Genomic DNA, 16887 nt, shown 5'->3' with positions numbered 1-16887 from the left:
AGTTGGGTTTCTGGAAAAGCTATCATTTCCTATCTGATTGTAACTGGGTTCAAGTAAAAAATGACAAATAAAATTCAGCAACTTTGACTATTATCACCATCTTTTTATTTGGAGTATTAAGAGTTGCTTTCATAGTACCTTTATAATTGTAACAGGAGTTTTTAACAATTTGCAAATTGTTTATAAATCTTGGAGTCTAGATTCTTCTCCATTGCAACATAACCCTTGTCATCTGATAGGTTTTCTAAAACACAGCTTCTAACTAACGTTTTCCCCCTTATGTTATGAAAGGTGCAAGTGCATACCTGAGTAACATTCATTTGTGCAGAAATGAGTAAGATTGCACCAGTTGTTTAATATCAAGCTTTGTGTGCAGTTACTTCTCATTCTTCGTGACCTGACAATTTCAGCAGGATTACCAGTCAGTAACATCTTGAGTTTTGTAGGATTACACTTGTGTCATCAATGGTAGTATCAAATCACCATGTCTTTTGTCACTCTTTTCAATTGTCTCCAATTTTGGTCTCCAATTGGGTACATTTAAGCTTCATTATTAGCACTCCCAGCAAGCAGTTTTGCTTTACTACCAGCTTTACTTGACTGAATGATTTGTTCCTGCACTCCAAGATATTATCAACAAATTTCTCCAGCGCAACTCTAAAGCATCCATTTTTCTTTGTTCAGCCTTTCTGATGATCCAGTTTTTACTGTCACATATTTTTTAACTTAGAAAACTAGGGATTTGATAATGCATATCTTTGTTTTCTGTATTGTTTGTCTCCCCTTTGGCATTTTGTCCAAATTTATCATGGTCCTTTTCCAAGCAGCAGACATCTCTGTTTCATGACTAGAGTGAATTCTGAATGTTGGAAAATAAAGGCTGTTTAACTTCACCCGCTTGCACTGGACTGTCATGGCCTCTTTGACATAAACTTAATGGATTTTGTTTTTTTGTTTTCAAATGAACAGAGAAGCATATTTTTTCATTTGCAACAAGACATTCCTTAAGTTTGTATTACTTCTAGCATTATTGCTAGCATTTCTGACTATATAGTTTGCATATAACGTAAATAAACGACAATATACAGCTTGTGCCATATACCCCTAAAGGGTCATCCAGATGTTCTGGCCAGCAGTCTTAGCCAATGGAAGTTGTGCAAAGGTAAATGCTTTTATTATTCAATTTTATCTATGCTATGTGTATTTTGTATTATTGTTCAGATCATACATTTCCTACTTTTGCTTAAAGCTGACTCTTAAGCAAAGCTGAACACATGATTTCAGAGAGCAATGATTAGCATTTTTATTACTTATTTTTTGCATAAGACCCAAATAGTTATATAATAATTATTCTGTTGTTTTGCATTGTACACTGAGAACTTCTGCACTGGAGACAAATTCCTTGTGTGTCCAATCACAACATACTTTATTGGCCAAATTAAGCTAAACTAAGCTAAGCTAAGCTAAGCTATTCTATTCTATTCTATTCTATTCTACTCTACTCTACTCTATTCTATTCTTCCAATCCGTTCTTTCTACTTGCTTTGCTTTACTCTAAATAAAAAGAATGGGCAATGTGGAATGCATGCCTCTCACCCTCCCAGTACAAATCTCTATTTTTCATGCAAGGGTAAAAACATAATATTCCTTCTTTCAGTGTAAGTTGCCTTTTCCCCCTCCAAGCCATCAATACATGCTCTCCTAACATGTAATTTTTCAATCTGTGTTAAAAGTCTGTTGCCTGAAAAAGCAAGCCGTACTGAAAATCCTTATCACAGGATTCCCACATTAGTATTTGGGTCTTATACAAAAAATAAATATGCCCTGACTCAGAAAGGGATCATATAGCCCTGAAAGAGACTACAAAGAGATGTAAATAAATAAAAGAAATGTGATTCATCTCCCTACTTTTGCAGCAGGATTGCATATCAGAATTTCCTTTTCAAGAGTGTAATTCTTCTGATCCTTTTGATCTGAAGCCTGTGTATGATATATTCTGCCATTTGCAGCTCTCGACAACTCTGCTGCTCAGTGTGCTTATTACTTTTCAAAGAGGTGCTTTCTGGTGCAGTCACAGACAACAGACTCTATTTTAATATTGTTGGAAAATTGAATAGCATAGTGAATAACAATTGGAAATTATCAGGGACTATGTAACAGTCATGTTGTTTATCTAGGTCACAGGCCAGGCCATTTTAACTTTCAACAATGCAATGCCTTTGTATGTAGTGATCGTTCTCCCAATGAGTGTTATCCAACTGCTGGAGCTCAAACCTAATTCTCATTGCTTGAGAAATGTGGATAAGTCTGGATTTAATTATTTGTACATCAGATTTCAAGAAATGTGTAAATTAAATGGTGCAACAAGCCCTCTCAAGGCATAACCCATTTTTCTTATAATGTATAACAAACTCGGGTTCCCTCTTCTTTGAGGTGAGCTATTGTTGTATGGCAAGAAACATGAGGTGCTAGTAAAATTGTGCAATTGCTTATCAATTCATAATATTTTATTCAATAGTAAAGAACAGCTGTGAGAAATACTTCCACCATAATAAAAAGAAGAGGAAAATGACTGAGTTGTTTTTCCTCTCACAACTCAATCACTGTTTTTGCTTGGGAATTTTTTTTTCTATAGCTTGAAAACACAAGCACCACAACACAATTTTTTATAAATTCTCAAACTGATAAAACTCACCTCCCTCCAAATACCTCTTCCTGTATATTTGTCCCCCATGCATAACACCTTTAAATGAATCCAGCTTTTGATGACAACTCTTATCAAACATGGAATTATTTTACTATGTGAAGTAATAGTGTATGGAAATGTGCAAGTGGCCAATTGAATTATTGACAGCTTGAAAAAGTTATTTGACTTCAATGATCTGTCATGTGCAAGGTCAAATAACACTGTGAATGAAATGCTTTTTATTCACAAGCTAGATATAATCCCACAAAGGAACATAACAAGTGAGGATCCAATTTACAGAACTATTTAGTGCTATCCAAGATCATTTACTAGATCTGAATAGTGCCAAGGCATCTTAAAGAAACAGTGTATTTTATCTTATGTCAGACCGGACCCAACTGTACATCCTTGTAATTCATAGCACTTCTGAACAGAAGGTCTGTTTTCTACTCCACAAAACAGAACAGGATGTTCATACATGGTCACAATCCAATTGGCCTGCTCTCGTGTCTCTCTCTCTCCACATCCATAAACCAATATATACAAATGACTGGGTTTTGCCATTTTCAGAGGAGGCATCAGTCTGCCTTGGCAGATTCCACTGCAACCAAATCCGAGCTTTCCATGTCATCTTCAAATAATTGCATTTAATCCACATCTACTTGGAGATAACGTCCAGTGAATTGAATGCATTTCTAGGTAAAGTACCCCTAATCCATCTAATCCAAACATTTCTTAATATAGTTTTGAAGGATTTAAGTAGCTCAGAAGGCATGTGGGAGACCACATTCTAAGATGCTTCTGAGATTCACATTTGCTCAAATTATTTTTGGATCAAATGGAATTAGGGCTGCCAGGTTATTTTTTTAGCAATACCAAAAGACCAAAAATAGTCAGCTAAGGAACTGTAGATATAACTAACTCTTAATTGTAGACCTAATGTCACATACTATAGCTGTAACCATCACTCTCAGCTGGAGCTCCCCATCAAGATGTGCTCTCAAAATGGCTTGATGCTGGAACACTGCCTAAGAATACAAAATTTAAAAAAAAAAACACAAAACTTCCAGATCAAACATTAATTACATGCCAGACAGAATTATCCTATAGTTCAAAGAGAAAATATATAAACAAGAAGCTGGGCATTAAACCAGCGGCAATACAAATCCTCAGTTTTTGAGCGATTATGAAAGATAAATAACCGTTATCATTGTGAAATAGAAAAATACTGGATTGCATTAAAAACTTCCACTAAGTAACTGTTAAATGTCACTATGAAAACCCAGTGGCAATGTGCCTTAAAAACATAATGAATCACACATCTCCTGAATTACGATCATTAATACCGAAGGTGTTGTCTTCTTTTCTTTTTAACAAATCACATATACATATGCAATAGACAGAAGTGAAAATTTTGCTTAATCAAATACTGAATGCCAAGCACCTTTTTTTCGGTATTCTTTCATAACAACTTCCTGAATATTGTAGCAAGGTTTCTTTTTTAAAAAAATCCGCAAACCCTGTTAACCTTCCTTCTTTCAGCTTGGCTTGCTGTGATATGATGTTCAATTCTCAGAAACCCGATACTGTCAGTGATTGTGATTGCACCCTTGTGCATTATTTCCTCAGAACACTAGTTTAATCTTTGCATGATTGACAGGAAGTGCCTCTGGTTTCCAGTCTGGTTGAAAAAAGTGAATATCGAAAGTCCGGGCCCAATTCTCAAAGACTCGTTTCTCTGTGATAAAGCGATGGTGACTTCCCTTCCTTCCCCGTTCATGTGAAATGTACATTGTACATTCATCAGGTCCCAGTGGTTCATAATAATGATAAGGTACTGAAGGATGATTAGAATCCCTGTTAAAAAAAAAGAGAGCAAATAGTTGGATGTGACCGAAAAATAAGGCTGTCCTCAATAAGCCAAAGGGTTCAAAAAGTCCTTTTCCCCATTCACCTCATCTCCCAGAGGTAAACACTGAAATATTTCATCTGAACTAATTAAAATATAATCACTCCAGAACCAAATAGCTGACTACATTGGAGTGTGCTATGTATGTAGCTTGAATAGAAAAAACCTGAGATACATTCAGAGCTTTGGAAGTAGTAACAGGACCTCAGACTTTTGATCCAACCAACACAAGATAGAAGCATGTATAGAACCATTTGGTACTGCCACTTTTTTGTGTGGTTTTGTTTTAAATTGCTGCTGTGATGCTAAATTGATTTGCAAGGACGATAATTTTATTTAACAACCACAACAAATTGCAAGGTTGGAAAACTTGTAACCCCACCTAAATAGATTATTGTCCAGGGTATGAATTACATATACTGTATATAGCTTCATCCTCAGCACTATTTTTAGTAATGAATTTCTACAGTTTTTTAAAAATTAATTGTAACATCTCAGACGGGATCTACATTTAAATTTCTAGAGACCCTGAAAATCCTAAGGGCCCTCCATGATCGCTGTTCTTATTTCTCTTCTTTAGGTCTGTAACTTTGATACAGTTTGATCCCTTTTACTAAAATGAGTCCAATTCAATAAAAGACAAAGCAAAAATCAATCTGGCAGTATAAAAGGCTGACAAAGGATCTTAGTTTAAGAGTGATTGTGCCCTTACTCTCACAGCATACGGCATATGGCAGTAACACAGAAACTAAAGCATACAAAGTTAAATGCACAAAATCCCTTTAATTCTACAAATATCATTTAAGCATCTCTGGCAGAAGGTATAAAGTTTTCCTGGAGCACTTCCTCCAGATTTTTTAATGCCTGAGAAACACATTAATGGTACAAGCTTCATATAACTAGTTATAATGCTATCACATACCTATAAATATGAAGGCAGATGTTCTCAACCAGGAAATCTTTAGGTCAGGGGTATCCAGACTTGGCAACTTTAATAGCAATAGCACTTAGACTTATATACCACTTCACAGTGTTTTACAGTCCTCTCTAAGCAGTTTACAGAGTCAGCCTATTGCCCCCAACAACCTGGGTCCTCATTTTACCGACCTTGGAAGGATGGAAGGCTGAATCAACCTTGAGCCAGTGAGAGCCTAACTGCCAAACTGCTGGCAGCTGGTGATCAATGAAGAAGCCTGCAGTACTGCATTTTAACCACTGCGCCTCCACGGCTCCTGACCTTAAGCACTGAGGAATTCTGGGAGTTGAAGTCTTAAAGTTGCCAAGGTTGGACATCCCTGCCTTAGATGGATAAATGACAGCCCTAGTGGCTTCTGGCATAATTAACAAACCAAACCTACATGCCATGACATCCTCTAAATATTACAAGAAGAAATGTCACAGCTTCATGCTTTTTTTGCCCACACATTAATGCTGATAATACCTGTTATAAGGTACAATGTGATATTGCATCGTGGCTTCCCTTTCCCCATTAATAACAGTTAGTTTTTCGATGGTGGAAAACAATGAGTACAGCATCAAGATCACATAATGAATTTTCTTTTGAAGTAAGTAGATAGAAGGAAGGAAAGTGAGTACTATGAACCTATAAGCCTTGTAATGTCTGAATGTGTTGACTGGTGGAAAGGAACAAACATTTCTCCTTCATACCTAAATTATTCATTTTTTTAAGTAAAAAATGTGCAGTTATTCCTCTTCCAACTGCTACACAGAAACAACATTCAGGACAGTATAGCTAGGAAAGTGTTATAATCAATACAGCTCTTATTAACCCAAAGGAACAAACCCGTGTTCAACTTCAAGATGATGAGAACATCTACACTGGTATCTTGTATCTTTGGGGCCACATCATCAGAAAAGAAAAAGAAGGAAAGAAAAAAAGATCCTAAACATCATCAAAAAGAATTGGAGTAAGTTTGTAAGTTTCATCTTTCTGATTTGATAGGTAAAAGAGTCTCCATGTATTTTATTCCGCTAGTCGTTGCTGACTATAGGGGGCAATGCTCATCTCCGTTTCAAGACCATTGAGCCAAATGCTGCCCAAAGATGTTTCCATGGTCATGTGGCCAGCATGATATCATGGAGTGCTGTTACCTTCCCACTGAAGTGATACCTATTGATCTACTTACATTTGCATGCTTTCAAACTGCTACGTTGGTGGGAACTGGGGCAGGTACAGGAGCTCACCATCGCATGGCACTTGGGTCTCGAACCTGGGCTGACAGCTTTCCAGCCAACAAGCCCAGTGTCTTAACTGCTGGTTTGACTAAAATTCTATGCTAAATTCCCACTCAGCAATTATATTTTTATGTTAGCAGACTGAACTTCTGAAAATGCTAAAAGTCATCCCTATCCTTGCTTATTAATACTAAAGCTACTACTTATCTATAAAGGTGCCTATTTTATTATTATGTGATATTAGACATTAATCAGTACTCAGTAGCTTATCAATATAGTAGGAGTGCATTTACAGATGAAACTACTGTTATGTAAAAACATTAGTTTTCCAAAGTGGCACTGTGCAATCTGTGTGTGTGTGTGTGTGTGTGTGCACACAGACACACAGACACACACAATTTGTTTTGGGTAAAACGAAAATATATTCACGTGTTCTATGATGATGCTACTTAATGGTAAATCCCACTGAGAAGAACTTTAAGGTTTAATGCTATTTGTACAAGCAAATCTACAGGCATTTTCAAGAAAGATGCAAGCAAATTCTGACAGGCAAACAGATAGAATGATAACATAAATCCATTCCTCTTAAATGATAGCTTAACAATCGGGACATCAGAATAGGATTTGGATATTACTACATACTGCTACACTGCAGTGCAGCTCAACTGTTTTCTTGTCTGATCTGTCAGAAATGGCATTAATTTTAACTTTTGTGCCAAGTTCGTGTAAAAAGAATCTCATACTTTAATAGCTACTGCAGGTTTTGCTAATCAGAATGGAATCCAATCTATGGGAAGAGAAATCCAATAAATAAGAAGAATCTGTTGTTCCACTAATACACAGATTGGATTCTCTCCAAGTCTTGCTTCCTCTTAAAATGCTCCGCTTTCGAAAACCAGATAACATTGCAAGATTCCTGAATGAGGTATGTATTTCATCTATTAAAATTTGGCAATCTTTCAAAGACCTAGTTGATCCATGGAATGAAGATATGACCAAGGCAGTTGACATACTTGCTTCTAGGAGCTGAAAAAAAATTCAGACAACCATCTGAAGCACACCTCCAAATCAAGAAAGATGAAGGTTTCCAAATGGGTTGAATAAATATGCAGATATCTCAAACATGCAGTGTAATCAAGAAGACCTAATAATATTTCTGAGCCAAAAGAGTTGGGGGAAAAAGCAAGAATAGACTAATTCTTAAGAAAGGTTGTGAGCTGTTATTTATCATGAAGGATGGACATCATATCATCATAGCAGATGGAGCTGGAATTTCCTGTGATGACCCAGGGTGGGATACAAAAGCAACACAGTCACAAAAACAGGTGGAGTCTCTTTAATTCCTTCAACTTGGCTTTAAAGCTCCAATTATCAATTACTGGAGACAAAAAACTCCCCCACAAACAGATGCGAAAAAGAAGAACTTCCATTCAAACTCAAAATACATATAAATTATAAATAGAAAAAAACAACACAAACCACACTGAAACAATTACTGAGACAAGGCAGAATAAGGGCTTGAAGACGTCTACAGATATCAAAATACACACACTGGGAAGGACGCCAAACTCAGATAAGAATGGACAGACTATAAATATTTTCATGCTTTGTTTCCAACACTGGCCCATGCACAGTCCATCCTTTTAAATAGTCCTCACAGCTGCAGCCTATGAAAGGGATCAAGGCCCTTTCCTCCCCTGTAGACCATGCCATTCACGTTTCTCCCTTATCCTCTCCTTCTGCGTGCCATAGGATGAAGAGGGGGTGGGCCTGGGTCTTCTTCTGACTGCCCAGCTGGCCTGTGCCCTTCCCCAGTTTCCTCCACAACCTCCAGAGCCACACTTCCACTCCCTGTCTGTTCCTTCTCTCCCTCGGAGTCAGACTCCAACAGGGGCATGACATTTCCATAGCTAAGTGACATGTCGTAAACCATATACACATATACATAGGTCATAGATAAAAATGCAACAAGCCATTAATGGCATGTGTTTGTACATATACCCATATAATCTTGATTTTCAAGATTTTCGAATGGTTTTTTTTCCTCCAGAAATTAATTTTATGTATTCTTAGCATTATGTTTACCTAATAAATATTTAAAAGACTAAGGGAAAGTAACAAGATGGCTCACAGTACAAACAATTTAAAATAATATATTAAATGTAATTAAATGCTGTTTATTGTTTTCAAAACTCAATCACAGCACATGCTAATTAGGAATTCCAGGAAAATCTACATCTGAGTTTTGAATAGTATAAAGACATTTATGTGTACGTGCATAATCCATAAGACTGAATTTTGCAACCTAATTAAAAATTCAGATGAATTGGTTACCTGCAGAAATCTGGTGGCACCATTCCGTAGACGTCTATTTTGTCACACAGTTCTAATGCAATACTCATTGTAAACCATCCAGTGCTTAACCAAGTGTTGGATATCTTCCTGAAAACAGAAACAATTAAGTTCCCCAAGTGACAAATAATACTTGAGATAACTTCATGTTTGAAGGTGTTTTTTTTTAAAGTTACCTATTAAAATTCATAGAAAAGCTGTACACATGGGCAGTCAACATTCAAAGTACTTCTACACCATGTAATAGGTTTAACTATATCCTTCTGGTTGTGAACAAATGTATTTAGTAATTGCATTTTTCATTCTAACATTGCAGCTGTTAGTGGTATTATGTATCTGGGCAATTACCTGAATAAGATTTGAGTGTAAACTGTGGGTTTGCATTAGTCCTACTAATTAAATGGGAAAGAAAGATAACTGTATCTGGTTAATGGAAGAATTAGCAGGTGAGTACCCACTTTATGTCAGCACAGGGTATATTCAGGTTGAATACACTGATGGTACAACAATGCAACAAACTTTCACATATTTGAAACATTTTTTGCTTAAGTATGGTGAGCAGCAGTTCCATCCAAGGTAAAGAAATAATTGCAATGAATAGTCCTCCAAGGACGATTCAAATGCCAAGGACAGTTCAAATGCCTTGAAGCATTTCCATCAAGTTCATTTCTCGTTTCTCTTTCCTCTCTTTCCCACTTCAGCTACTTTTTTCTCTTCCCCGTCTCTATTCATCCTATTTTTTTTTCCTTCATAATCTTTTGCTCCCCCCAACCCCCACAAGACAAGAGAGGGAATCTTTTGTGTGTGCTTATGTGAAGGGAAGCATGAAAGAAAAATGATTGCACGTTCAGCTCAGTTAGGTTAAAAAAATGAGGCATCTTTCTAGACTATCAATGATTTTTTTTTTGTCCTAGCCTTTTATTTTTTAAGAATAAACATATTGTACATACCTGATATACATAGTGTATATGTATTAACTTACTGGTAATGAAATCCTTCAGTCTGGATGGAGTTAGCAAATAGAAGTTAAAGTGGGAATATTTGGTATTCTACCGAATTTGTTTTCTCTCTGCTCTTCCTTTTGGAAAGGATAATTTAAAATTCATCTTTTTTTCAGAAACAAATTCTCAATCATTTTCCCAATAAGATTCTTGTTAAGTTTCTAGAGCTTGGGTAAACTGTGATGGGATATGTTGATCTCTCAAGGAGAGATACGTACATTATTTTTTTTCTCTTAAATGGACCCACAGGCTGAGATAAATAATTAATATTTATGCATGTAAAAGAAAGAAATCAGAATGTGTCTAAACTCATATGTCAAATTCACATACATTATATTTGACTTATTTTTGAATTCTGTTTGAAAAGCTCCGGGCCTAATTCCCACTGAAGTGTTGAACTTGGGCCTGAAAACTATCTTCCGTCTGTACTACTGTAATATGCTCATCATAGGGCTATCTTTGAAGACTATCTGGGAGCTAAAGTTGGTACAGAATTAGGTGGCTCAGGGATTCTTTGGCATCCTTAGAACTGCCCATGTAACACCTCTGCTGTGTGAGCTTTATTGGGTATTGGTCTGCTTATGGGCCAAATTCAGGGTGTTGTTCATGACCCCAGAGCCCTTTGTGGCCTCGGCTGAGGTTACTTGAATGACTATTTTATCTCAATTACATCTATATGTCTCACTGGGTCATGCAAGGAAGGGAGCCCCATCAGTTAAAGAATTATGTCTGACAGGGTCTAGGAAGAGAGCCTGCTCTGCTGTTGCCCTCATCCCATGGAACATCTTGCCACTTTCAATTTATTGATGTATGATTGATTTAATAATGAAGAGGAACCAATCACTAAATCTACAGATCCCTCCCTCCACGCATTTTTAAGGCAGAGTTAGTAGTAGCAAAAAGTAGGAAAAAAGCATGGGCTTAAAAGCTCATAAGCAACTGCTGATACCTTCAATAATATATTGAGGCTGAAAGACTTTGGAATTTGTAGTCTACCGCAACATTCTTTATGCAATGAAGAAATTGCAACTTAATCTTTTTTTTCTCTTGCAGCTGGCCTACCCAAAAACAACTGCTCCTCCAGTTGTAACCCAGATTATAGAAAGGGAGAGAATTCTTCTATTGTCAATTTGTCTATTTCTTTATAAATAAGCGAACAATAGAAAGAATACAGAATAGGGTTGCCTGGTTGAGGAACTAGAAGAGGTCCCTTCCATCTCTGTTATTCTGAATATGTTTGGAGGTGAGAACAATGCAAGTATAGGAGTACAAAGCATCCTTTCTTTCATATTAATCTGAGCCCTCTTTCTTTCAAACCGGCCTTTCTAAGGCATTCAGATATAGTTTATTTTCTCCTCCTCCTCTCCTGGATCATACGTCAAATAAATTAGGTGGCATAAGAAATAACATGATCTATAAATCCTATATTTTTCATAGCTGTATCTATCTGGCAATCAACGGGATGCTTCCACTTATGTTTGTTCTTGCAAGCACTTACTGTACCTTAATCAGGGTTCCAAACCTCTAACTTTTAAAAGTCTGCTGGCCTGCTCTGAGCTCTTATTACAGTCCAAAGCAGTGTTTCTCAATCTTTGTACCTTTAAGATGTATGGACTTCAACTCCCAGGAGTCCCCAGCCAGGTTAAGAAACATTGGTCTAAATAGACTGCTTGTATTATGCTCAGGAATGCATGGTCTTTCTGAGGTATTTTCCACTTATAAGAAAACCTAGCTTTTCTCAAAGGCTCTGGGGGCCAGGATGTTACTGGAGCTTGTATGGGATGGTTGGTAGGTAACTATGACTTTCACTGAGGCATCAGCATTATCTACTGTTTTAAATATTCTTTATTTTACTATACTTTTATTCTGTTTACCACCTAGAGTTCCTTTAGACAAATGAATGATACTTGTTTAATAAATAAATAATAATATGTCATCTCATGTATGATCAGGAGTCCAGGATTCCACTGATGAATTTTGTTGTTTTCAGATAATTTTTTTCATAGCCGAAATCCAGTCAACCGTAGCTCCTGTTTTCCTGAAGCTGACGTGCAATTCTCTAGGTATCAATTTTAAAGCCAACAAGCAAAGTAAAATAGTGCTGTCATCACACAGTACAGTAAAAAAAGCTTAAATATACACCCGAAGGCTTACCCAGAAAACAGAATGCTTATAAAGTACTTATGTTTTTCACATTATGTAAATACTTCTCTAGATCTCTTAAGTAATCAGAACTGTGTATTTCATTTTATTACTGAGTGATATACTTTGTATTTTAATAGCACATACCTAACCTGTGGGTTATCCCCCTAGTTATCATCCTTTTATACATATTTGGGATAAGATTGTTTCTACAGACATTAGCATATCTGTGGCTGTCAGAAATATTTGGTAACAGAGAATATACATTACATAGCTGCGGAATGCCCTGCCTGTTTGTCTAACATCTAAGACAAAGCTGGTAAGAACTGGATTACTGGTTTCCTAGAGCTTCAGCAGCTTGCTGAGCAATCTGACCCATTCTATGGATAGCTGACAGAAGAAAGCACATCATTAAACATCTATTTTAATAGAGGAGGGTAGGCTGGGAAATAAAATGATGGCTTTATATCTGCTAACTAGAAGACAGAGTATATAAAAAGGGCAGCACAGTTTTTGTTCATGTTTGACTGTTCTTGCTCTGAAGGCCTACGTTCATGGCCACTTTGAGACAATCATTCCATTAAGCCTGGTTAATAACTGGCCTTAAGGAACAGTCCTCCTTTTCTCTAATAGAGAAGGTCTGGTTTAATACAAACCATGAACTTTGCACCAAAATCTGAGTGTAGGAGGGAGAAGAGACAAAAGAGACATTTGCTAAAGAGCATTTTGTTTCCAAGATTAATGAAACATGGCATAATCAAGAGGACCAGCTTAAGTATTATATGGTTCATTATTGAGTGGCTAATTAAGATTTCAAGAGGGCTTTGAGGATTTTTTTTTAAAAAAATTCTTTGCATTTTAAAAACATGAGAAGGCTTTAAGTAAATGGCTTTTCCAAAGAATTTAACAGGATACGATGCAAAATACTAGTGAGAATAACAGTACACTGAAATGGAAAAAGCAAACATTGTATTGAATTTATTTTTCTCTAAAATAAGTTCTTAATTTATACATATATGTGTATGTGATACTTAGCTTGTCATCATCTTTTTACTGCACAAAAAAAACCAATGAATATATAAGTAATAAAAATAATTCAATTCTTTGTTGTGGGGAAGAAATTCATTTCTAATGTTGTTTGCGGCCATACAGAGGGCCACTTATTAAACAAATTGATCTGGAATTCTCTTTGTAAGCCATAAATAGGCTCATAAATGGAGGTAAGTATCATAATAACTTCACTTTTTTTCAGTTGGAAGAATAAGATGAGTACTTCAGAGATATCTAATATATGAAAAAGAAAGCTTTATTGCTAAAATGTTCCAAGAATGCAATAAGTAGATATTATAATTCACCAAATGACTGCACTGAGTCAATAAAGAAAAAACTACCAATTCTACTTTTTCAAAAATAGTGAATTATTTTTATTCTGGTATATTATCTAAACTATGATTTAAACTCACCACCCACCTTCACACTATGCTATTCTAGAATTCTATTTATCAACTAACTGTATTCACTATATATTGATTTAGGTATTTAAAAGCGAAGGCAGAAATATGTTATTTGATTGCATCATTGTGCTATATTGGAAAAAATTGTTATTTGACACCCAGAAATATGATAGGTTAATAAGTAGGAAAAAGATTCTGAACATTCTATAAAGTCAGGAGATGTGTGGTGGCACCTTTTCCAAATAATGCATTTTATTAAAAGGCGTAAGGTTTGCTGATCTGCAACTCACTCCATCAGATACATAGAGTCACTAGAATGATGTAGGATTTAAAACAGGGGGAGAAGGTAAGGAAAGTAAGGTTGGTTATGCTATGCAGGGTACATGAGAGACTGGTGATAAATACTTTATCAATTATCAACTGTAATGTGTTACAAAATCAATGTGTTTATTGAGATCTTCCAAGATTGTTTTGAAACCTTTTGATATATGTTGATGAATCTTATCAACTTACCACTTAATGGTAGAAATAAATAAAGTATACAAGGGTGGGCCTTCTTTCTGCCCAATGTCTTTAGCTTTTAAGAAAGATCACAAAAATGGAACATCACAAATTGTCATCTAAGCTCACAGCTCATACACATTATTAGTAAGTTACAGCCCATATCCTCCCCGGTTCTGCTGTGCTGCTTCATTGCGGTATGGGGCTGATCCTGAGAAAGCGTGAAGAGTATATATTCCAAGCAGGGTCACCAGCTAATGCAGGCATCCATATGGGAGAACAGCAACATTATGGAGGATCACTTTAGTGCTAATGCCAAAGGCGTCTTTTCACACTCACTTGAGCACTTTACCAATAAAGCCATATGGATACAAAAATATAAAATGATTAATAATATAGTGACAAATGATGGACCCCTCAGTTTGGATAGCAGTCAACAAAAGCTACTGAAGATGAATTAAGGAGCTTTCAGAATACTAATGGTGTATATAATTTGACTAGATTAAAGCCTTTAGACATCTAGTTGCTGATGTCATGCAGGAAAAGAAAACTCAAAGCTGCGAACAGAATTATGATAGGAACATGAAAGGTAAGAAGCACAAAATATGGAAAAACAATATAGTGAAAGACAAATTGACTACTTCTTGACATTTTAGGCATCAGTGAATTAAAGAGGGACAAGAATTAGGCTGGAATTGGACAATTTCATTCAAAAGATCACAGTCATACTCAAGATATGAAAAGAAAGAAGGAATAACATACTTGCATAATTAGGGAGATTATATCAAGAATAGTATTTAGCTAAATGCATCAATGATGGACTATTATCTGTTAAGACATTGTAGACAATGTATAATTATGACATTGATAACCATATAAATTTATGCTCAAACCACCAATGCAGAAGAAGTGAGATTGACAAGATTTATAATGAACTTCAATTTGATCATGCAAGATGTGGTTTGGACTGGCATGCCAAACTTGGGAATATTAGGGAGGAAAATATAATTGGACTATATGGCCTAGGAAACCAAAATTAAGTATTAGAATCATTTACTAGTTTCTGCTAATCAAATGACTGGCATGCTAACACAATTAGCGTACAATTTGACTAGTTATTGGTAGAAGATTAAGACTAATAGAAGTAAAATGAAGTAATATAAAGTTGGCTTATTTGATCAAAATTAAAATATGTTGTTATTTCTGGTAAATCTTACTGGAGGACTTTCTGATGATACCAGGACTGAAATGATGATGCTTTATGGATATTTGTTTATCGATAACAGATGGGATATGGGGTGAAAGTTCATTGATTGTAAATTAGGAGAGGGTGAACAGTTACTAAAATTGTTTAGTTTTATGATTAAGATTGGAAGTTACTTTATCTTTTTGCTTTTTCTCTACTATATTCTTTCTATTTGCTTTTTCTTTGCACCTTTCACTTTCTTTCTACTATTTGTTTAGTTTAATTGGACTTTACTATTTTAATTTAAAGTCTTTAATTAAAAAATGGTTACATTTTAAAAAAAGAACCAGTCGAACTACACATCAATAACAAGAAAAGGGGCCTTAGCAGCCTTTGATATGTGTTAGTTAGGAAAAGTGCTATCAGATTTCTAGGGGGGGGGGGGGTTGCCACCATAGTCCAACAAGCCCTCTCCTACACTGCAAAGTGTTTCAAAATGAAAGCATATGCTTCAAATAATTGTCCTACCAATTACATGAATACCTTCATTATCTATTGTTGTAGAATTGTTTTCATACCTGTCTTTTCCAGTTTCCTGTTTGAAGAGGTCATCAAAATGAAGCATTTTGTGTCGAGATATCATATATACTTTTAACTGAGGTAGTATTTGATTCATCAGTTGCAAATTATTATAAATTAATCCCTTTCCATCTCTTCTCATGTACATGCTTGGGCCCCAGAAGATAAATACAGTTCCATGACTCATATTTAATAGTTCATTGCGATTTCGCAAAATTCTCTGGATACTGGAATGAGCTATAACGCGCAAGGTTGTCTTGTTTCCAACATCTTTTCCAAATCCCCGTGTAGGTGCATCATTCATTCGTATTACACACTCTGTCTGATCGATCTTCTTTCCTTGATGGCTTCGCAAAAGGTGTCCAGAGCTTGTGACTAGAGCACAACTGGTGCAATGCATTTTCAAGGGCTGCGGAGAAATAGATGTCTCAGTATACAAGCAAATATATATTTCAATACATATTCAAATTTTCCAAAATTGGGGGTGGGGGGGGGGGGAGATACTGCCAAGGTAATGGTAGAAAAAGAAAAAACTAAACCCAAGTGATGGGCTTCCGATGTCATTATGAAAAATTAGTTCCCTTCATCTATCCATGATATCTCAGAAATGTATGAAGCCTGGCAAATTATTGCCAGTTTGCAGATATGTATTTTTCTTTACTAGGAAACTGAGAGAGCAGTTTTTGACTTGCATGACTAAGGAGGGATTTTGAACTTGCAGCCCCCGGCTTCTAGCCTGGTGCCTTAACCATTTTGGCCAAATTGGCTACAATAATTTCAAAAGCATTTAAAACTGCAAATCATAGCAATCTGATCCACATTCCCTACTTATAAAATCACTTAACCACTGTGACAGACATTGAATTTCAGCAAGATTGTTT

General features: G+C 35.9%; 2 protein-coding genes across 6 annotated transcripts in view; one reads left to right on the top strand and one right to left on the bottom strand.

Moving 5' to 3' along the window:
- Positions 1 to 16887, top strand: part of PIGK (phosphatidylinositol glycan anchor biosynthesis class K) — a 131124-nt gene that overhangs the window by 107506 nt on the left and 6731 nt on the right. For 2 of the 5 annotated variants that reach the window (XM_087960488.1, XM_087960487.1), the window contains exon 11: positions 12135 to 12207. The exons of the other annotated variants lie outside the window; for them this stretch is intronic. In XM_087960488.1, coding sequence (XP_087816614.1) covers positions 12135 to 12207 — 73 coding nt within the window. The remainder of the gene's footprint in view (positions 1 to 12134; positions 12208 to 16887) is intronic. 5 annotated transcript variants of the gene reach the window in all.
- Positions 2490 to 16887, bottom strand: part of ST6GALNAC5 (ST6 N-acetylgalactosaminide alpha-2,6-sialyltransferase 5) — an 81289-nt gene continuing 66891 nt past the window's right edge. The window contains exons 3-5 of the mRNA XM_026679300.2: positions 16006 to 16415; positions 9126 to 9233; positions 2490 to 4543 (exon numbers count right to left, since the gene is read on the bottom strand). Coding sequence (XP_026535085.1) covers positions 4312 to 4543; positions 9126 to 9233; positions 16006 to 16415 — 750 coding nt within the window. The 3' untranslated portion in view covers positions 2490 to 4311. The remainder of the gene's footprint in view (positions 4544 to 9125; positions 9234 to 16005; positions 16416 to 16887) is intronic.

The sequence above is a fragment of the Notechis scutatus genome, chromosome 3, assembly GCF_049901735.1.
Source record: "Notechis scutatus isolate UNSWTSFEM ecotype Mainland chromosome 3, rNotScu1.2, whole genome shotgun sequence".
In the NCBI taxonomy this organism is placed as follows: Eukaryota; Metazoa; Chordata; class Lepidosauria; order Squamata; family Elapidae; genus Notechis; species Notechis scutatus.
The sequence above is the reverse complement of the archived record's forward strand: the minus strand, read 5'-3'. Positions and strand labels throughout refer to the sequence as shown.